A 21,777-nucleotide genomic window follows, 5' to 3' on the forward strand; every position below is an offset into this window, starting at 1 on the left:
TCTTCCGCGGTTACACCCGAGCCAGGGTGCCCCTGGAGATGGAGCACGCGGTGTCCACCGGTACGCTCGCGGCCTTCCGCGAGAGGTGGGCGCCGGAGGGACTGGAGTGCATCATTTCAACAGGGAACTACATTTTAAATTAATTTGATTTGACAAGGTTCCCTTTAATGCTTATAAGTTAATTTGTGGATTTGTTGTGCCCTTACAAAAAGGGGGCACTTAATTTAAAGCTATTTTAAAATGGTTGTGGAGCTGTTGCATTGTGAGTGGCTTAGCCAGTCACATGACGTTCACAAGACTCAATAAAACCCCGGCCAGTTGAGTTCAGCTTCCCCACGATGAGGCACACATTTGTGAGCCTGGTGGATGAACTGATCGTGTTCAGTTTGATTGTTAAACCTTTGCGAATAAACCAGCTAGTTCTGTACAGCAAATGTGTGGCTATGAATACTTAAGCAAAGAACCCGTGAAGCAAATACACCACACGATGAGACGTTAAACCGAGGCCCCCGTCTGCTCTCTCGGGTGGACGTAAACGTTCCCATGGCACTATTTTGAAGACGAGCAGGGGGGCTTATCCCTGGTGTCATAGAATCATAGAAATTTACAGCGCAGAAGGAGGCCATTTGGCCCATCGGTTCCTGGGGCTAATATTTACAAATCACAATTGACCAACATCACAAAAACAGATTATGACCTGCTGAGTATTTCCAGCATTTTCTGGGTTTTTTTTAAATCTCAGATTTCCAGTATTTTTCCTTTTGCACCTGGCCATTGTCACGTTGCTGTTTGTGGGAGCTTGCTGTGCGCAAATTGGCTGCTGCGTTTCCCACATTACAACAGTGACTACACTCCAAAAAAGTACTTCATTGGTCGTAAAGCGCTTTGGGACGTCCGGCGGTCGTGAAAGGCGCTATATAAATGCAAGTCTTTCTTTCTTTCAACTGCCCAACACCTCCCCCACTGAGGTTCACGATTAAGATGGACAGGTGGGTGAGGGAGAAGGAATGGAAGGGATAGGGTCAGAAATTCTAGCCTTGAAATCGCTTGGAGATTCAATATTTGAGTCTATTTTGATGCTGCACCGCCCCCTAATGGACACCGGTGGTAGCGGATGCTTGTATATGGCAACAGAAAACATGTCACCTAGTTCTACGTACAATTTACAGCAAAGAAACATACCACTCGGCCCAACAAGTCCATGCCGGTGTTTATGCTCCATGCAAGCCTCCCCTCTTCATAGGTTGGGTCGGGTCTCTACTCATTGGAATTCAGGAGAATGAGAGGCGATCTTATCGAAACGTATAAGATTATGAGGGGGCTTGACAAGGTGGATGCAGAGAGGATGTTTCCACTGGTGGGGGGAGACTAGAACTAGAGGACATGTGGTGCCCCACAGACGGTGAGGAGGTTCGCTCTACGTTTGGCTGCACTCTCTTCCCCATCCACCTCGTTGGCCACGAAGTATTGGTCGAGTCACTCCACAAAAGTTTCCCAGTCATCTCCCTCCGAAAATTGCTCCAGGATTCCCACTGTTCTTTGCATCTTTGGGTTTGCTATCTGTACCTCATTGCCAGTTGTTGTGTATGGAGGAAGAGTCAGACTGAACACTGTGAGCTCAAAGTAAAGTGACACCTCAGTCTTTTATTGCAGGCCTCCAGAGTGCCTCTCCAACCTGTGAGACCTCCTTAAGTACCTGTGCTCCCAAGGGATTGTGGGATCCCTTGGGACTCCAGGGGATGAGCCCTCTGGTGGCTGTACAGAGTAAATACAAGTCCACATTTGTAACAAATACTGTGGCTACAAGAGCGGGTCAGAGGCTGGGTATTCTGCAGCAAGTGTCTCACCTCCTGACTCCCCAAAGCCTTTCCACCATCTGCAAGGGACAAGTCAGGAGTGTGATGGAATACTCTCCACTTGCCTGGATGAGTGCAGCTCCAACAACACTCGAGAAGCTCGACACCATCCAGGACAAAGCAGTCGCTTGATGGGCACGCTACCCACCACCTTCAACACTCACTCCCTCCACCACCGGCGCCCCCTGGCTGCAGTGTGCACCATCGACAAGATGCACTGCAGCAACTCGCCAAGGCTTCTTCGGCAGCACCTCCCAAACCCGCGACCTCTACCCCCTAGAAGGACAAGGGCAGCAGGCGCATGGGAACACCACCACCTCCACGTTCCCCTCCGAGTCACACACCATCCTGACTTGGAAATATATCGGCCGTTCCTTCATCGTTGCTGGGTCACAATCCTGGAACTCCCTCCCTCACAGCACTGTGGGAGCACCTTCACCACACGGACTGCAGCGGTTCAAGAAGGCGGCTCACCACCACCTTCTCGAGGGGCAATTAGGGGATAGGCAATAAATGCCGGCCTTGCCAGCGACGCCCACATCCCAGGAACGAAGAGAGAGGCAGGAAGGGTGAGGTTTCAGGAGGACGTTGAGAGAATGGCGACAAGACAGGTGAAGGTTGTGCTATCAAGGGTGGGGCGGGTGAAGGGGGCAAAGCGCAGCGGGCAGACTGGAGCGTGCCAGCTGGGGACACGGGCTGGAAGAGGCTGCGGAGGAATTCATAAACCAACACATAGATCTGGACGTCAGGGGGGAGAGGGGGGAAGCTAATGGGGGGGTCAGCAAGGATAGGGGTGATAAGTTGGGGAGATTTGATGTGGAACAGAATGCAGGGAGGTGAGCAGGCAGGGTTTTTGGATGAGTTGCAGTTGATGTCGGATGGAGCTTGGCAAGGAGAGTGTTGGAGAATCCGGGGGGTACAAAGGCATGGAATAAGAGTTTCAGTGGCAGTGAGCTGTGTATGTGTGAGTGCAGTAAAGGTGCAAATAAGCAGCAATTGGCCATGCAAGTCTCGTCCTTGTTGCTTACTGAAATATAAAGAATTGGTTTATTCACAAAGGTTTAACAATCACACGACACCAACAACAGCTTATATTTATATAAGATTTATGAAAGGGAAATCATGCTTGACAAATCTTCTAGAATTTTTTGAGGATGTAACTAGTAGAGTGGACAAGGGAGAACCAGTGGATGTAGTATATTTGGACTTTCAAAAGACTTTTGACAAGGTCCCAGACAAGAGATTGGTGTGCAAAATTAAAGCACATGGTATTGGGGGTAATGTACTGACGTGGATCGAGAACTGGTTGGCAGACAGGAAGCAGAGAGTCGGGATAAACGGGTCCTTGTCAGAATGGCAGGCAGCGACTAGTGGGGTGCCGCAGGGCTCAGTGCTGGGACCCCAGCTATTTACAATATACATTAATGATTTAGATGAAGGAATTGAGTGTAATATCTCCAAGTTTGCAGATGACACTTGTTGTGTTCCTAACACAGATGAGACGGCACACAGGGAGGTGAAAGGGTTGCCAAAAATTGCTGGTCACGGGAATGTGGGAAGGGAGGACCTGGAGACAATCACTATCACTAGGGGGGTAGTGCTGGACAGGCTAATGGGACTCGAGGTAGACAAGTCCCCTGGTCCTGATGAAATGCATCCCAGGATATTAAAAGAGATGGCGGAAGTTATAGCAGATGCATTCATTATAATCTACCAAAAGTCTCTGGACTCTGGGGAGGTACCAGCGGATTGGAAAGCAGCTAATGTAACGCCTCTGTTTAAAAAGGGGGCAGACAAAAGGCAGGTAACTATAGGCCAGTTTAACATCTGTAGTGGGGAAAATGCTTGAAGCTATCATTAAGGAAGAAATAGCGGGACATCTAGATAGGAATCGTGCAATCAAGCAGTCGCAACATGGATTCATGAAGGGGAAATCATGTTTAACTAATTTACTGGAATTCTTTGAGGATATAACGAGCATGGTGGATAGAGGTGTACCGATGGATGTGGTGTATTTAGATTTCCAAAAGTCATTCGATAAGGTGCCACACAAAAGGTTACTGCAGAAGATAAAGGTACGCAGAGTCAGAGGAAATGTATTAGCATGGATAGAGAATTGGCTGGCTAACAGAAAGCAGAGAGTCGGGATAAATGGGTCCTTTTTGGGTTCGAAATTGGTGGTTAGTGGTGTGCCACAGGGATCGGTGCTGGGACCACAACTGTTTACAATATACATAGATGACCTGGAAGAGGGGACAGAGTGTAGTGTAATAAAATTTGCAGATGACACAAAGATTAGTGGGAAAGCGGATTGTGTAGAGGACACAGAGAGGCTGCAAAGAGATTTAGATAGGTTAAGCGAATGGGTTAAGGTTTGGCAGATGGAATACAATGTCGGAAAATGTGAGGTCATCCACCTTGGGAAAAAAACAGTAAAAGGGAATATTATTTGAATGGGGAGAAATTACAACATGCTGCGGTGCAGAGGGACCTGGGGGTCCTTGTGCATGAATCCCAAAAAGTTAGTTTGCAGGTGCAGCAGGTAATCAGGAAGGCGAATGGAATGTTGGCCTTCATTGCGAGAGGGATGGAGTACAAAAGCAGGGAGGTTCTGCTCAACTGTACAGGGTATTGGTGAGGTCACACCTGGAGTACTGAGTGCAGTTTTGGTCACCTTACTTAAGGAAGGATATACTAGCTTTGGAGGGGGTACAGAGACGATTCACTAGGCTGATTCCGGAGATGAGGGGGTTACCTTATGATGATAGATTGAGTAGACTGAGTCTTTACTCGTTGGAGTTCAGAAGGATGAGGGGTGATCTTCTAGAAACATTTAAAATCATGAAAGGGATAGACAAGATAGAGGCAGAGAGGTTGTTTCCACTGGTCGGGGAGACTAGAACTAGGGGGCACAGCCTCAAAATACGGAGGAGCCAATTTAAAACTGAGTTGAGAAGGAATTTCTTCTCCCAGAGGGTTGTGAAACTGTGGAATTCTCTGCCCAGGGAAGCAGTTGAGGCTAGCTCATTGAATGTATTCAAATCACAGATAGATAGATTTTTAACCAATAAGGGAATTAAGGGTTATGGGGAGCGGGCGGGTAAGTGGAGCTGAGTCCACGGCCAGATCAGCCATGATCTTTTTGAATGGCGGAGCAGGCTCGAGGGGCTAGATGGCCTACTTCTGTTCCTAATTTTTATGTTCTTATGTTCTTATGTGACCTCAGTCTTTATTAAGACACTCCTCAGTGAGGAACAGGCCTTAAGGGCCGGCTTATATACAGTGCTCCCAAGGAATGCTGGGATCCTTTGGGACTTCAGGGGATGAGCTCCCTGGTGGCGGAACATGGGAGTGCATGCTTTACAGATACAAAACATCACTCCCCCGGCCAAAGTCAAAGTGAAAACTATTTACAAGGTGAGGCGGTCGGGAGCCTTTCTTTCCCTGGTGGGCCGCCTCGGTACAAATGTCTGTTCTGGTGTGTTGGCTGTGCCCTCGCTGGGCTGGCGTGTTGTTGGCCCTACAGGGCTGCTGGGTGAGCCTGGCCTTGCTGGGCTGTTGGGCTGTGATGGGTTCGATTTCCTGGTCCGGGGTGCTGTCGTTGATCCTTTGGGTGTGTGTTGTGGGCTCGAAAAAGGTGGTGTCTGCTGTGGGTTGTTCAGGGCAGACTCTGAACCACAGCCTCGTTTGGTCCCGGTGCTTTCTGCAAATTTGCCCATTGTCTCGTTTGACTACAAACACCCTACTCCCTTCTTTAGCTATCACCGTGCCCGCGAGCCACTTGGGACCATGTCCATAGTTTAGCACATACACAGGGTCATTCAGATCAATTTCCCGTGACACAGTGGCGCGACCATCGTTTACATTTTGTTGCTGCCGCCTGCTCTCAACCTGATCATGCAGGTTGGGGTGAACCAGCGAGTCTGGTTTTAAGTGTCCTTTTCATGAGTAGCTCAGCCGGGGGCACCCCTGTGAGTGAGTGGGGTCTTGTGTGGTAGCTGAGCAGTACTTGGGACAGGCGGGTTTGGAGTGAGCCTTCTGTGACTCGTTTAAGGCTCTATTTGATGGTTTGTACTGCCCGCTCTGCCTGCCCATTGGAGGCTGGTTTAAACGGGGCCGAAGTGACATGTTTGATCCCATTACGGGTCATGAATTCTTTAAATTCGGCACTGGTGAAACATGGCCCGTTGTCACTGACCAGTATGTCAGGCAGGCCGTGGGTGGCAAACATGGCCCTCAGGCTTTCAATGGTGGCGGTACTTCCCGACATTATTTCACATTCAATCCATTTTGAAAAAGCATCCACCACCACCAGGAACATTTTACCGAGAAACGGATCCTTGACCGTGGTCTGGAGGGCCAGGGCCACAAACTTAGTGGTGCCTCTCTGGGCATGTTGCTCAACTGAGCACACACGTTGCATTGCCGTACACAGGACTCCAAGTCAGAGTCGATACCGGGCCACCACGCGTGGGATCTGGCTATCGCTTTCATCATTACTATACCCGGGTGTGTGCTGTGGAGATCCGAGATGAACGGCTCCCTGCCCTTTTTGGGTAGCACTACGCAGTTACCCCACAACAGGCAAAGCCTGCCTGAATGGACAGCTCGTCTCTTCGCCGCTGGAACGGCTTGATTAGCTCTTGCATTTCAACGGGGATGCTGACCCAGCTCCCATGCAGTACACAGTTTTTTACGAGGGACAGCAGAGGATCTTGGCTGGTCCAAGTCCTAATCTGGCGGGCCGTGACAGGTGACTTATCTTTTTCAAACGCTTCCATGACCATCAACAAGTCTGTGGGCTGCGCCACCATCAACAAGTTTGCAGGCTGTGCCATTTCCACCCCCGTGGTGGGCAATGGTAGCCGACTGAGAGCATCCGCACAGTTCTCGGTACCTGGCCTGTGGCGGATGGTAAAGTTATACACTGACAGCGCGAGTGCCCACTTTTATATGCGGGCTGAGGCATTAGTATTTATCCCCTTGTTTTCAGCAGGGATATGAGGGGCTTGTGATCGGTTTCCAGCTCAAATTTGAGGCCAAACAGCTACTGATGCATTTTCTTTACCCCGAACACACACGCTAATGCCTCTTTCTCAATCATGCTGTAGGCCCTCTCGGCCTTAGACAAGCTCCTGGAGGCATAAGCAACAGGTTGCAACTTCCCCGCAACGTTAGCTTGTTGTAATACACACCCGACTCCGTACGACGACGCATCACATGCGAGCACAGGTCTTTTACACGAGTTATACAATACAAGCAGCTTGTTGGAGCATAAAATGTTTCTGGCTTTCTCAAAAGCAATTACTTGTTTTTTTCCCCATACCCAGTTCTCACATTTATGCAATAACACATATCAGGGCTCTAAAAGGGTGCTTAACCCCGGTTGGAAATTACCAAAATAGTTGAGGAGTCCCAGGAACGACCGCAGCTCCGTGACGTTCTGTGGCCTGGGCACGTTCCTGATAGCCTCTGTCTTGGCGTCTGTGGGCCGAATGCCGTCCGCCGCGATCTTTCTCCCCAAAACTCCACTTCTGTTGCCATGAAGACGCATTTCGACCTCTTAAGCCGCAGCCCCACGTGATCCAGTCGCTGGAGGACCTCTTCCAGGTTTTGTAGGTGCTCGACGATGTCCTGACCCGTGACCAATATGTCGTCCTGAAAAACCACCATCCGTGGTACCGACTTGAGTAGGCTCTCCATGCTTCTCTGGAAGATCGCTGCAGCTGACCGAATTCCAAACGAGCATCTATTGTAGATGAACAGTCCCTTGTGCATGTTGATGCAGGTGAGGCCCTTCGAATACTCCTCCAGCTCCTGCGTCATGTAGGCCGAAGTCAGGTCAAGCTTGGTGAAAGTCTTGCCTCCTGCCAGCGTCGCAAATAGGTCATCTGCCTTAGGTAGCGGATATTGGTCCTGTAGCGAGAAACGATTAATAGTTACTTTATAATCGCCGCAAATCCTGACCGTGCCATCACTTTTGAGTATTGGAACAATCGGGCTGGCCCACTCGCTGAATTCCACTGGGGAGATGATGTCCTCGCGTTGCAGCCTGCCCAGCTCGATTTACACTCTCTCCCTCACCATGTGAGGTACCGCTCGCGCCTTGTGGTGAATGGGTCGTGCCTCTGGGACCAAGTGTATCCGCACCTTCGCCCCGGAAAAGTTTCCAATGCCTGGCTCAAAAAGGGAAGGAAATTTGTTAAGAACCTGGGTACATGAGGCCTCATCGACATGTGATAGCACTCGGATGTCACCCCAGTTCCAGCGGATTTTGCCCAGCCAGCTCCTTCCAAGCAGTGTGGGGCCATCGCCCGGGACAATCCAGAGTGGCAGTTCGTGCACCGTGCCCTCGTAGGTGACCTTGACCATGGCGCTGCCCAGGACAGTGATAAGCTCTTTGGTGTACGTTCTCAGTTTCGTGTGGATGGGGCTCAGGGCTGGTCTGAGTGGCTTGTTGCACCACAGTCTCTCAAACATCTTTTTACTCATGATGGATTGGCTAGCGTCAGTGTCCAGTTCCATGGCTATGAGTAAGCCATTCAATTTTACATTTAGCATTATAGGTGGACATTTCGTCGAAAATGTGTGCACCCCCTGTACTTCAGCATCTGCCTCCTCTCTGAGGCTTGAAATTGCTTTAATCCACCATGGACCGATCTTCCTCTGCCACGTGGTGGTTAGCAGGTGTGAATTGCCTTGCATTCATTCTTTGTTGGGGACCCTGAGTCATCTGGGTCACCTGAGGCCTGCTGGCAGTTGCAGACTCGTGGTTTCTGCCCTGTACAGTTCCAGTTAATTTATGAACATTGCTCGCAATTGTGTGCTGAGAGATTTGTTTGGTGTCATCACTGGTGGACATAAACGCCTGTGCTATTGCAATGGCCTTACAGAGGGTCGGTGTCTCTACAGTCAAAAGTTTTCGTAGGATGGTCTCATGGCCAATGCCCAGTACAAAAAAGTCTCTGAGCATCTGCTCCAGGTAGCCATCAAACTCAGATTGTCCTGCAAGTCGCCTTAGCTCGGCGACGTAGCTCACCACTTCCTGACCTTCAGATCGCTGGCACGTGTAGAACCGATACCTCAGCACGCTCTCCCTCGGGTTAAGATGCTCCCGAACCAGTGTACACAGCTCCTCATATAACTTATCTGTGGGTTTCACCGGAGCCAGAAGATTCTTCATGAGGCTGCAGGTTGGTGCTCCGCAGACTGTGAGGAGGACCGCTCTCCTTTTTGCAGCGCTTCCTTCTCCGTCCAGCTCGTTGGCTACAAAGTACTGGTCTAGCCATTCGACATAGGCTTCCCAGTCCTCACCCTCTGAGAACTTCTCCAGGATGCCCACAGTCTGCTGCATCTTTGTGTTGGATTCGTACACTCATCGCCAGTTATTGTGTTCCTAACACAGGTGAGACTGCACACAGGGAGGTTAAAGTAACAGTGACCGCAGTCTTTATTAAGACACTCCAGAGTGAGAAACAGGCCTTAGGAGCCGGCTTATATACAGTGCTCCCAAGGGATGCTGGGATCCCTTGGGACTTCAGGGGATGCACTCCTTGGTGGCGGAACACAACATCACTAAGCTGGGTGGCGGTGTGAGCTGGGAGGAGGATGCTAAGAGGCTGCAGGGTGACTTGGACAGGTTAGGTAAGTGGGCAAATGCATGGCAGATGCAGTATAATGTGGATAAATGTGAGGTTATCCACTTTGGTGGCAAAAACACGAAGGTAGAATATTATCTGAATGGCGATAGATTAGGAAAAGGGGAGGTGCAACGAGATCTGGGTGTCATGGTACATCAGCCATTGAAAGTTGGCATGCAGGTACAGCAGGCAGTGAAGAAGGCAAATGGTATGTTGGCTTTCACAGCTAGGGGATTTGAGTGTAGGAGCAGGGAGGTCTTACTGCAGTTGTACAGGGCCTTAGTGAGGCCTCACCTGGAATATTGTGTTCAGTTTTGGTCTCCTAATCTGAGGTAGGACGTTCTTGCTATTGAGGGAGTGCAGCGAAGGTTCACCAGACTGATTCCCGGGATGGCAGGACTGACATATGAGGAGAGACTGGATCGACTGGGCCTGTATTCAGTGGAGTTTAGAAGGATGAGAGGGGATCTCATAGAAACATATAAAATTCTGACAGGACGGGACAGGTTAGATGCAGGAAGAATGTTCCCGATGTTGGGGAAGTCCAGAACCAGGGGACATAGTCTAAGGATAAGGGCTAGGCCATTTAGGACTGAGATGAGGAGAAACTTCTTCACTCAGAGAGTTGTTAACCTGTGGAATTCTTTACCGCAGAGAGTTGTTGAGGCCAGTTCATTGGATGTATTCAAGAGGGAGTTAGATATGGCCCTTACGGCTAAAGGGATCAAGGGGTATGGAGAGAAAGCAGGAAAGGGGTACTGAGGTGAATGATCAGCTATGATCATATTGAATGGTGGTGCTGGCTCGAAGGGCCGAATGGCCTACTCCTGCACCTATTTTCTATGTTTCTATATTTATATAGCGCCTTTAACGTACTGAAATGTCCCAAGGCGCTTCAGAGCAGCGTTATAAGACAAAACAAATAAATTTGACACGTAAGAAGAAATTACGGCAGGTGCTTGGCCAAAGAGGTCGGTTTTAAGGAGCGTCTTAAAGGGGGAGAGAGAGGCGGAGGGGTTTAGGGAGGGAGTTCCAGAGCTTGGAGCCTCGGCAGCTGAAGGCACGGCCACCGATGGTGGAGCGATTATAATCTACGAAGAGTAATAACATACGAAGAGATCATAGAAATTTACGGCACAGGAGGAGGCCATTCGGCAACCATAACAGTGCCTTCCAGCCTAATCCCCCACATTCCCGCTCTCGGTCCGTAGCCTTGAGGGTTACGGAACTTGAGAAGCCCATCCAAGTGTTTTGTAAATGTGGTGAGGGCAGGCCATGAGAATTTGGTCAAAAAATTGTGCCTCGGTTGGGCCTGAAAGCAATGCGCAGCTCTTCCTGCGGGTGGTATGGGCGCGGGAGGACTGCTGGTGATGGTGGGGAAGCGCCTGGCTGGTGCTCTCTTGGGCCACACGCGAATCGTTGGCTGGTGTGGCGTTCGGCGGCGGCGGCAACGTCGCGGAGCCGCCGCCATCTTGTTGAGGTCCGGGCGCACGCGCGGTGGGCGGTGTCGCCATCTTGTTGAGGACCAGGTTCACACGCGGTGGGGCGGCATCGCTAGCGGCCGGGGCCCGCCGCCGCCGCCATCTTGTTGAGGTCCGGGCGCACGCGCGGTGGCAGCGGAAGGTGCAAGCGCTCGGCCAGCGGTGGGAGCCTGAGAGGTGCGGGGCTGCGGGAGCGAGACACGGGGGGGGAATTCAGGGGGTGCGGGAGGTCGCTGAGAGCTGTGCATTCCACCCCCAGCATCCCCCCTCCCTCCCCCGGCCCACGGCTGGGCTATTCGGCAGTGCGAGGCATCACAGTCCCGTGCCGGGCTGCTGCTGTGCATCGGCTGTTCGGCTGTGGGAGGCGTCACAGTTCTGTGGCGGGGCACCGGCTGTTCGACCGTGGGAGGCGTCAGCATTCCTTGTTTGGGTGGGGGGGCACTGAGTTCCGGCTGTTTGGCCTCAGAAGGCGTCGCGACTCTGGGTGGTGACCACCGGTTGTTCTACCATGAAAGGCTTCACCATTTTGTGGGGGTGCTGCGCTGGCTGGTTGGCCTGGGAAGGCGTCACCACTCCGTGTGGGGGGTTGGCGTGCACCGGTTGTTCTACCATGAGAGGCTTCACGAATCCATGTGGGGGGCTGGCGAGCAACAGTTGTTTGACCATGGAAGGCGTCGCCATTCTGTGTTAGGGGTTGGCGAGCACCGGTTGTTCTACCATGAGAGGCTTCACCATTCTGTGGGGGTTGCTGAGCGCTGGCTGTTTGGCCTAGGAAGCCATCGCGACTCTGGGTGGTCAGCACCGGCTCTTCTGTGGAAGGCAGCACGCCTATCCCCCAAACTCCCTCGGCTCCTCACCCTGACGTCAGTGTACACTTTCCAGTAAGGATGAGAGTCGGGAGCGGGAGGCCTTTGACTGATTTCTATTCCCCCCACTCCCCCCTGCCCAGGGGTGCTGAGGCCCTTACCCCCTCCCTACCCACCCCGCTCCCGCTGTAGTGATTGAGATGGGCTGACAACACGGACCTGCTACCAAACTTCGGTGCTTGGCTCTTTCGCTGAGTATCATCATCAGCACCCTGCCCCCTGCACACAATACCGTTAATTGCCCCCAGCCACTCATCCCTCTCCACAGTGCCCTTACCACGGGACCTTTTACGTCCACCTGAGAGGGCAGATAGCGTCTCGATTTAACGTCTCATCAGAAAGAAGGCACCTCCGACAGTGCAACGATCCCTGAGCACTGCCCCTCCGACAGTGCAACGATCCCTCAGCACTGCCCCTCCGACAGTGCGGCGCTCCCTCAGTACCGCCCCTCCGACAGTGCGGCGCTCCCTCAGTACCGCCCCTCCAACAGTGTGGCGCTCCCTCAGCACTGCCCCTCCGACAGTGCGGCGCTCCCTCAGTACTGCCCCTCCGACAGTGCGGCGCTCCCTCAGTACTGCCCCTCCGACAGTGCGGCGCTCCCTCAGTACCGCCCCTCCGACAGTGCGGCGCTCCCTCAGTACCGCCCCTCCGACAGTGCGGCGCTCCCTCAGTACTGCCCTGGGAGTGCCAGCAACAGATGATCTGGTCATTTTGAGCGATAAGGGAGTGAAGGGTTATGGGGAGCGGGCGGGGAAGTGGAGCTGAGTCCAGGACCGGATCAGCCGCGATCTCATTGAATGGCGGAGCAGGTTCATAAGAAATAGGAGCAGGAGTCGGCCATTCGGCCCCATCGAGCCTGCTCCGCCATTCAATACGATCATGGCTGATCCGATCGTGGACTCTCGGGTCCACTTCCCCGCTCCGCCCGCCACTCACGAAGGCTCGAGAGGCCGAATGGCCGACTCCTGCTATTGCTGTTTGCGGGAGCGTGCTGTGCGCAGGTTGGCTGCCGTGTTTCCCCCCATTACAACAGCGACTGCATCTCGTTGGCTGTGAAGCGTCTGGGTTCGTCCGGTGGTGGTGAAGGGCGCTATATAAATGCCAGTCTTTCGGTGTTTTTTGGCATCATTGGCTGACTCCGGCCCCTGTTTGTGCTTGGTGTGGTTGCAGGGATCATGGCAGACAACCGGGCAGCAGCCGTCCAGCCCGTGACCCCGGGGCCGGAGGGGTCGCTGGACATGGACCAGGTGGAGTACACCCTGCGCAAGCGCCTGCCCCGCAAGCTACCCCGCCGGCGGAACGACATCTACGTCAACATGAAGACGGACTTCAAGGCCCAGCTCGCCCGCTGCCAGAAGATGCTGGACAGTGGGGCCAGCGGCGATGGGGGGGGCGTGGGCGAGATCTGCATCCACGGCTTGGGCCTGGCCATCAACCGGGCCATCAACATCGCCCTGCAGCTGCAGGCGGGCAGCTTCGGGGCGCTGCACATTGCGGCCAACACCTCCACCGTCGAGCTGGTGGACGACCTGGAGCCCGAGCTGGACGAGGGCGAGCCCCTGACCCGTACCCGCAACAACTCCGCCATCCACATCAAGGTCTTCCACGCCCTGTCCAAGTAGCGGTCCGCTCGGCGCGCGCTCTCTCGACCGAGGGTTGTGGGGCGCGCGCGGGCTCTCGACCGAGGGTTGTGGGGCGCGCGCCCTCTCTCGACCGAGGGACGTGGACACGCGCTCTCTCTCTCGACCGAGGGACGTGGGGCGTGCACTTGCTCTCGACCGAGGGACGTGGGGCGTGCACTTGCTCTCGACCGAGGGTTGTGGGGCGCGCGCGGGCTCTCGACCGAGGGACGTGGGGCGTGCACTTGCTCTCGACCGAGGGACGTGGGGCGTGCACTTGCTCTCGACCGAGGGACGTGGGGCGTGCACTTGCTCTCGACCGAGGGTTGTGGGGCGCGCGCGGGCTCTCGACCGAGGGTTGTGGGGCGCGCGCGGGCTCTCGACCGAGGGACGTGGGGCGTGCGCTTGCTCTCGACCGAGGGGCGTGGACACGCGCTCTCTCTCTCGACCGAGGGACGTGGGGCGCGCGCTCTCTCTCTCGACCGAGGGATGTGGGACACGCGCTCTCTCTCTCGACCGAGGGGCGTGGACACGCGCTCTCTCTCTCGACCGAGGGATGTGGGACGCGCGCTCTCTCTCGACCGAGGGATGTGGGGCGCGCGCTCTCTCTCTCGACCGAGGGATGTGGGACACGCGCTCTCTCTCTCGACCGAGGGGCGTGGACACGCGCTCTCTCTCTCGACCGAGGGATGTGGGACACGCGCTCTCTCTCTCGACCGAGGGGCGTGGACACGCGCTCTCTCTCTCGACCGAGGGGCGTGGACACGCGCTCTCTCTCTCGACCGAGGGATGTGGGGCGCGCGCTCTCTCTCTCGACCGAGGGATGTGGGACACGCGCGCTCTCTCTCGACCGAGGGGCGTGGACACGCGCTCTCTCTCGACCTCATCGCAAGGTGCTTGCAGACAACCTTCCCCGCCTGGTCCGTTCGGGATCCTCGCCGCGTATCCCGGGCGTTTCCGCGACGGGCCCAGCAGTTGTGTGCTTTTGCCGCAGTGTTTTCGGGTAAAATGGTTTTTTTTTTGTGTGTTGTAAAACGCCGTGTGATTCCCCGCTGACGTGCCGCGCTTCTGTCTACATTGTCGCGTGCGACTTAAGATCGCTAACGAGGCCGCAACCTCACTAAAAAGACAGGCTTGCGTTTATATAGCGCCTTTCACAACCACCGGACGTCTCAAAGCACTTTACAGCCGATGAAGCACTTTTTGGAGGGTAGTCACTGTTGTAATGTGGGAAACGGCAATCTGCGCACAGCAAGCTCCCACAAACAGCAATGTGACAATGACCCAGATAATCTGTTTTAGTGATGTTGATTGAGGGATAAATATTGGCCCCAGGACACCGGGGAAGAACTCCCCTGCTCTTCTTCGAAATAGTGGCCGTGGGATCTTTTACATCCACCTGAGAGAGCAGACGGGGCCTCGGTTTAACATCTCATCCGAAAACGGCACCTCCGACAGTGTGGCGCTCCCTCAGCACTGCACTGGGAGTGTCACAGCCTGGATTTTTATTCTCTTACGTGGACGGAACAGATCCCACGGCAATATTTCTAGAAAGAGCAGGGGAGTTCTCCCCGGTGTCCTGGGGCCAATATTTATCCCTCAATCAACATCACTAAAACAGATTATCTGGGTCATTATCACATTGCTGTGTGTGGGAGCTTGCTGTGCGCAGATTGGCTGCCACATTCCCTACATTACAACAGTGACTGCACTCCAAAAGTACTTCATTGGCTGTAAAGCGCGCTTTGAGGCGCCCTGAGGGTCGGAAAAGGCGCTATATAAATGCAAGTTTTTCCATTCTGTAGTATTAAATCGCACTGAATACAATCCAAGTTTTCAAGTCCATGAGTGTACTGCGTTTATTTTTCGTAATTGTCGTTGATATGATCAGGGTAATTACTGGCCTCGCACTCCCAGCAGGGAGATTTCGACCGTGGGGAGTGCATGTGGATAATTCGGGACAGCTCGTGTATTCGAGAAACTCTTCCCCAGCGGGTGAGGGAAGTCGAGGAACTTCCCAGCCCAGTCTGACAACGTCACGTACTTCATCATCGTACCTCACCGATTCGCAGTGACAACCACCCTGGCGCTGGGGTGAGGGGCTGGCTTTCAGTTCCAGCCACAGCTCAGTGGGCAGCACTCTCGCCTCTGAGTCAGGAGGTTGTGGGTTCGAGTCCCACTCCAGGGACTTGAGCACAAAAATCTAGGCCGACGCTCCCAATGCAGTGCTGAGGGAGCGCCGCACTGTCGGAGGGGCAGTGCTGAGGGAGCGCCGCACTGTCGGAGGGGCAGTGCTGAGGGAGCGCCGCACTGTCGGAGGGGCAGTGCTGAGGGAGTGCCGCACTGTCGGAGGGGCAGTACTGAGGGAGCGTCACACTGTCGGAGGGGCGGGCAGTACTGAGGGAGCGCCGCACTGTCGGAGGAGCAGTGCTGAGGGAGCGCCGCACTGTCGGAGGGGCAGTGCTGAGGGAGCGCCGCACTGTCGGAGGGGCAGTGCTGAGGGAGCGTCGCACTGTCGGAGGGGCAGTACTGATGGAGCGCTGCACTGTTGGAGAGACAGTACTGAGGGAGCGCTGCAATGTTGGAGGGACAGTACTGACAGAGCACTGCACTGTCGGAGGGGGTTTACTGAGGGAGTGCCGCACTGTCGGAGGGGCAGTACTGAGGGAGCGCCGCACTGTCGGAGGGGCTGTACTGAGGGAGCGGCGCACTATCGGAGGGGTGGTACTGAGGGAGCGCCGCACTGTTGGAGGGGCAGTACTGAGGGAGTGCCGCACTGTCGGAGGGGCAATACTGAGGGAGTGCCGCACTGTCGGAGGGGCAATACTGAGGGAGCGCCGCACTGTTGGAGGGGCAGTGCTGAGGGAGCGCCGCACTGTCGGTGGGGCAGTACTGAGGGAGTGCTGCACTGTTGGAGGGGCAGTGCTGAAGGAGTGCTGCACTGTCGGAGGTGCCGTCTTTCGGAAGAGACATTAAACCGAGGCCCCATCTGCTCTCTCAGGTGGATGTAAAAGATCCCGCGGGCACTATTTTGAAGAAGAGCAGGGGGAGTTCTCCCCGGTGTCCTGGGGCCAATATTTATCCCTCAACATAACAAAAACAGATTATTTGGGTCATTATCACATTGCTGTTTGTGGGAGCTTGCTTTGCACAAGTTGGCTGCTGCGTTTCCCACATTACAACAGTGACATCACTCTAAAAATACCTCATTGGCTTTAAAAGGGCTTTGATACGTCCGATGGTCGTGAAAGGCGCTATATAAATGCAAGTCCTTTTTGGTTTGCAGCTCCCTGTTTAGAATATTTAACATGCAATATATGGTTAGAACAGAGGGTCCGTGACTGCCTGGGGTCTTTGTATTTTGTCTTCGTGGCAGTTTCCTCCCTCTACACTGTCCCATCAAACACTCCCAGGGCAGGTACAGCACGGGGTTAGATACAGAGTAAAGCTCCCTCTACACTGTCCCATCAAACACTCCCAGGGCAGGTACAGCACGGGGTTAGATACAGAGTAAAGCTCCCTCTACACTGTCCCATCAAACACTCCCAGGGCAGGTACAGGGGGTTAGATACAGAGTAAAACTCCCTCTACACTGTCCCATCAAACACTCCCAGGTCAGGTACAGCACAGGGTTAGATACAGAGTAAAGCTCCCTCTACACTGTCCCATCAAACACTCCCAGGGCAGGTACAGGGGGTTAGATACAGAGTAAAGCTCCCTCTACACTGTCCCCATCAAACACTCCCAGGGCAGGTACAGGGGGTTAGATACAGAGTAAAGCTCCCTCTACACTGTCCCCATCAAACACTCCCAGGGCAGGTACAGCACGGGGTTAGATACAGAGTAAAGCTCCATCTACACTGTCCCATCAAACACTCCCAGGGCAGGTACATCACGGGGTTAGATACAGAGTAAAGCTCCCTCTACACTGTCCCATCAAACACTCCCAGGGCAGGTACAGCACGGGGTTAGATACAGAGTAAAGCTCCCTCTACACTGTCCCATCAAACACTCCCAGGGCAGGTACAGCACGGGGTTAGATACAGAGTAAAGCTCCCTCTACACTGTCCCATCAAACACTCCCAGGGCAGGTACAGCACGAGGTTAGATACAGAGTAAAGCTCCCTCTACACTGTCCCATCAAACACTCCCAGGGCAGGTACAGCACGGGGTTAGATACAGAGTAAAGCTCCCTCTATACTGCCCCATCAAATGTTTTTCAGCCCCAGCACTCGAGTAGCACCTCATCCTGCCCAGCTTGGCATCATTCCTTCTTGAGTGAGATTGTTGGTGGTTGCTGAATTAGGGGAGGTTGTGTCCCCAGTCCAACAGGAAACGGGGAGAACGATTCAAACACATTTTGCATTTAGTCTCCACTTGCCTGGATGAGTGTAGCTTCAACAAAACTCGAGAAGCTCGACACCATCCAGGACAAAGCAGCCCGCTTGATGGGCCCGCTACCCACCACCTTCAACATTCACTCCCTCCACCACCGGCGCCCCCTGGCTGCAGTGTGCACCGTCTACAAGATGCACTGCAGCAACTCGCCAAGGCTTCTTCGGCAGCACCTCCCAAACACGCCACCTCTACCCCCTAGAAGGACAAGGGCAGCAGGCGCATGGGAACACCACCACCTCCACGTTCCCCTCCCAGTCTCACACCATCCCGACTTGGAAATATATCGGCCGTTCCTTCATCGTCGCTGGGTCACAATCCTGGAACTCCCTCCCTAATAGCACTGTGGGAGCACCTTCACCACACGGACTGCAGCAGTTCAAGAAGGCGGCTCACCACCACCTTCTCAAGGGGCAATTAGGGATGGGCAATAAATGCCAACCTTGCCAGCGACGCCCACATCTCGTGAATTAATTTTTTTTTAAATGCCAGTGTTCCACCAAATTCTTAACTTTAGCTGTCGGGTAAACGGACGTTCGAAATGCAGTGACTTTAATAATGGTAGGGGAAGCAGTGTGTACTGTATACATCCCCAGTTGGGGGCTAACATCCCCAGCATCGAAGCACTGGCCACACTCGATCAGCTCCGCTGGGCGGGCCACATTGTTCGCATGCCAGACATGAGACTCCCAAAACAAGCACTCTACTCGGAGCTCCTTCACGGCAAACGAGCCAAAGATGGGCAGAGGAAACGTTTCAAGGACACTCTCAAAGCCTCCCTGATAAAGTGCAACATCCCCACCGACACCTGGGAGTCCCTGGCCAAAGACCAGTCCGCCCTAAGTGGAGGAAGTGCATCCGGGAGGGCGTTGAGCACCTCGAGTCTCGTCGCCGAGAGCGTGCAGAAAGCAAGCGCAGGCAGCGGAAGGAGCGTGCGGCAAACCAGTCCCACCCTCCCCTTCCCTCAACCACTGTCTGTCCCACCTGTGACAGGGACTGTGGCTCTCGTATTGGACTGTTCAGTCACCTAAGGACTAATTTTTAGACTGGAAGCAAGTCTTCCTCGATTCCGAGCGACTGTCTCTCATGATGATGATGATGCTGTATACAGTGAGCGCCGACACCGGTGAATGAACAGGTAGCGGGATTGGGCGCGTACATTATGTCAGGAGGCGACGAGCAGGTCCTAGTGCCGGCTCTCGCAGCTCAATGCCGCCTTGACTGTCCGCTCTCCGGTATCATCACAGTGTGGCCGAGGATTCATCCGTCAGAGATATGGAAGGGTTGACAACTCTGGTTGAACGCATTCCTGGAAGGGTGGTCACGTGACCCTCGCACCGCCCCTCCCCCGCACCCACGCCATTGGTCGCCCGACATGGCCATTCCTCGCGTCGCCCCACTGATTGGCAAGTGCACAGTCTCCCCGTCAGCCGATTGGATGATTCTTCACTGTGAGTCATACGGCCTTTTCTGCCCTCTTCAGAACAACAACTTGTATTTATATAGCACCTTTAACGTAGTGAAACGCCCCAAGGCGCTTCACAGGAGTGTTATGAGATCGAACAATTTGACACAGACACATAAGTAGAAATTAGCGCAGGTGACCAAGAGCTTGGTCAAAGAGGTCGGTTTTAAGGAGCGTCTTGAAGGAGGAAAGAGAGGCGGAGAGGTTTAGGGAGGGAGTTCCAGAGCTTGGGGCCCAGGCAACAGAAGGCACGGCCACCGATGATTGAACAATTATAATCAGGAATGCTCAAGAGGGCAGAATTAGAGAAGCGCAGATATCTCGGGGGGAGGGGGGTGGGGGTTGTGGGGCTGAAGGAGATTACAGAGATAGGGAGGGGCGAGGGCCATGGAGGATTTGAAAACAAGGATGAGAATTTTGAAATTGAGGCATTGCTTAACCGGGAGCCAATGTCGGTCAGCGAGCACAGGGGGTGATGGGTGAGCGGGACTCGGTGCGAGTTAGGACACGGGTCAGTGAGCACAGGGGGTGATGGGTGAGCGGGACTCGGTGCGAGTTAGGACACGGGTCAGTGAGCACAGGGGGTGATGGGTGAGCGGGACTCGGTGCGAGTTAGGACACGGGTCAGCGAGCACAGGGGGTGATGGGTGAGCGGGACTCGGTGCGAGTTAGGACACGGGGCAGTGAGCACAGGGGGTGATGGGTGAACGGGACTCGGTGCGAGTTAGGACACGGGGCAGTGAGCACAGGGGGTGATGGGTGAGCGGGACTCGGTGCGAGTTAGGACACGGGGCAGCCGAATTTTGGATCACCTCTAGTTTACGTAGGATAGAATGTGGGAGGCCAGCCAGGGGTGCATTGGAATAGTCGAGTCTGGAGGTAACAAAGACACGGATGAGGGCTTCAGCAGTGGATGAGCTGAGGCAAGGGCGGAGATGGGCGATTTTCCTCGACTCTTGATGGATTTTTTTTGGGTAAGGGGTATCTAAGGAATGTGGAGCAAAGGCTGGTACAGGGGGGTTGCGTTACAGATCAGCCGAGGCCCATTTGCCTCGTTGGATTCAATTTCACAATTTGCTAACAGTCAGATCTCAAAAGGCATGCATGCACAGGTGAGCGCTGACGTTTAAGAGCCTTTGCCATTCCGCGCATATCTCGTATCGGGCTCCTGCTCCAGAATGAACCAAATCCGGCCTGGCCCAGTCCGGCCTGGCCTGCGTCCGTCCTCCTTCCTGCAGAGGGAAGAGATGAAAGTTCTGTGCTCCGAATCCAGCCGTGAGCATTATCAGCTTCCATATCTGCTGCTACTCTCCGAAGAGTAACCATCGAAAAGGAAGTTGCAGAATACTTGAAGAGGCAAAATATTGCAGGGCTGTGCGGGAAAGAGCAGGGGGCGGTGGGAATAACCGGAGAGCTGACACAGGCATGATGGGCCGAATGGCCTCCCTCTGTGCTGATATATCTCTGTTAATATTTGGAGGTTCTCTGATCCCAATTCTCAGCGCCATTTCATGATTGTCTTTTCGTTTCATCTCATCTCTTGCACGTCTCCGATTTCCATCATCATCAGAGGCAGTCCCTCGGAATCGAGGAAGACTTGCTTCCACTCTAAAAGTGAATTCTCAGGTGGCTGAACAGTCCAATACGAGAGTCACAGTCCCTGTCACAGGTGGGACAGACAGTGGTTGAGGGAAGGGGTGGGTGGGACTGGTTTGCCGCACGCTCCTTCCACTGCCTGCGCTTGCTTTCTGCACGCTCTCGGCGACGAGACTCGAGGTGCTCAGCACCCTCCCGGATGCACTTCCTCCACTGAGGGCGGACTGGTCTTTGGCCCAGGGACTCCCAGGTGTCGGTGGGGATGTTGCACTTTGTCAGGGAGGCTTTGAGGGTGGTCCTTGTAACGTTTCCTCTGCCCACCTGGGGCTCGCTTGCTGTGAAGGAGCTCCGAGTGGAGCGCTTGCTTTGGGAGTCTCGTGTCTGGCATGCGGACAATGTGGCCCCGCCCAGCGGAGCTGGTCGAGTGTGGTCAGTGCTTCGATGCCGGGGATGTTGGCCTGGTCGAGGATCAATGCTCCACCTCACACGCAACAAGCTCCTCGCTGGAGTGGAACTAAACTATGGAACCAGTGGGAACCTGTTCAACCTTCGTCGCCTCCAGGCCAGGTCCAAGACCGCCACAATTTCTGTTGTCGAGCTACAGTACGCGGACGACGCCTGCGTCTGCGCACATTCAGAGACTGAACTCTAAGTCATATTAAACATCTTCACTGAGGTGTACGAAAGCATGGGCCTTGCACTAAACATCCGTAAGACAAAGGATCTCCACCAACCTGACCCCACCACACAGCATTGCCCCCTGGTCATCAAGATTCACGGCGCGGCCCTCGACAACATGGTCCATTTCCCCAATTTCCATCGCTCAACCATTGGTGGCCGTGCCTTCTGTTGCCTGGGC

General features: G+C 54.0%; 1 protein-coding gene across 1 annotated transcript; it reads left to right on the forward strand.

Annotated features, from left to right (window-relative positions):
* The first annotated feature begins 11,094 nt into the window (after positions 1 to 11,094).
* On the forward strand, positions 11,095 to 13,549 carry pop7 (POP7 homolog, ribonuclease P/MRP subunit). Its single transcript, XM_070863138.1, has 2 exons — positions 11,095 to 11,154; positions 13,014 to 13,549. The coding sequence occupies exon 2, from the start codon at positions 13,019 to 13,021 to the stop codon at positions 13,463 to 13,465; it is 447 nt and encodes a 148-aa protein (XP_070719239.1). The 5' UTR covers positions 11,095 to 11,154; positions 13,014 to 13,018; the 3' UTR covers positions 13,466 to 13,549.
* The last annotated feature ends 8,228 nt before the right edge of the window (positions 13,550 to 21,777 follow it).

Source organism: Pristiophorus japonicus, chromosome 20 (assembly GCF_044704955.1).
Source record: "Pristiophorus japonicus isolate sPriJap1 chromosome 20, sPriJap1.hap1, whole genome shotgun sequence".
NCBI lineage: Eukaryota > Metazoa > Chordata > Chondrichthyes > Pristiophoridae > Pristiophorus > Pristiophorus japonicus.

Bases quoted from the DNA above. Each gene is read 5' to 3' on its own strand.
- pop7 (XM_070863138.1), top strand. From the start codon at position 13,019: ATGGCAGACAACCGGGCAGCAGCCGTCCAGCCCGTGACCCCGGGGCCG.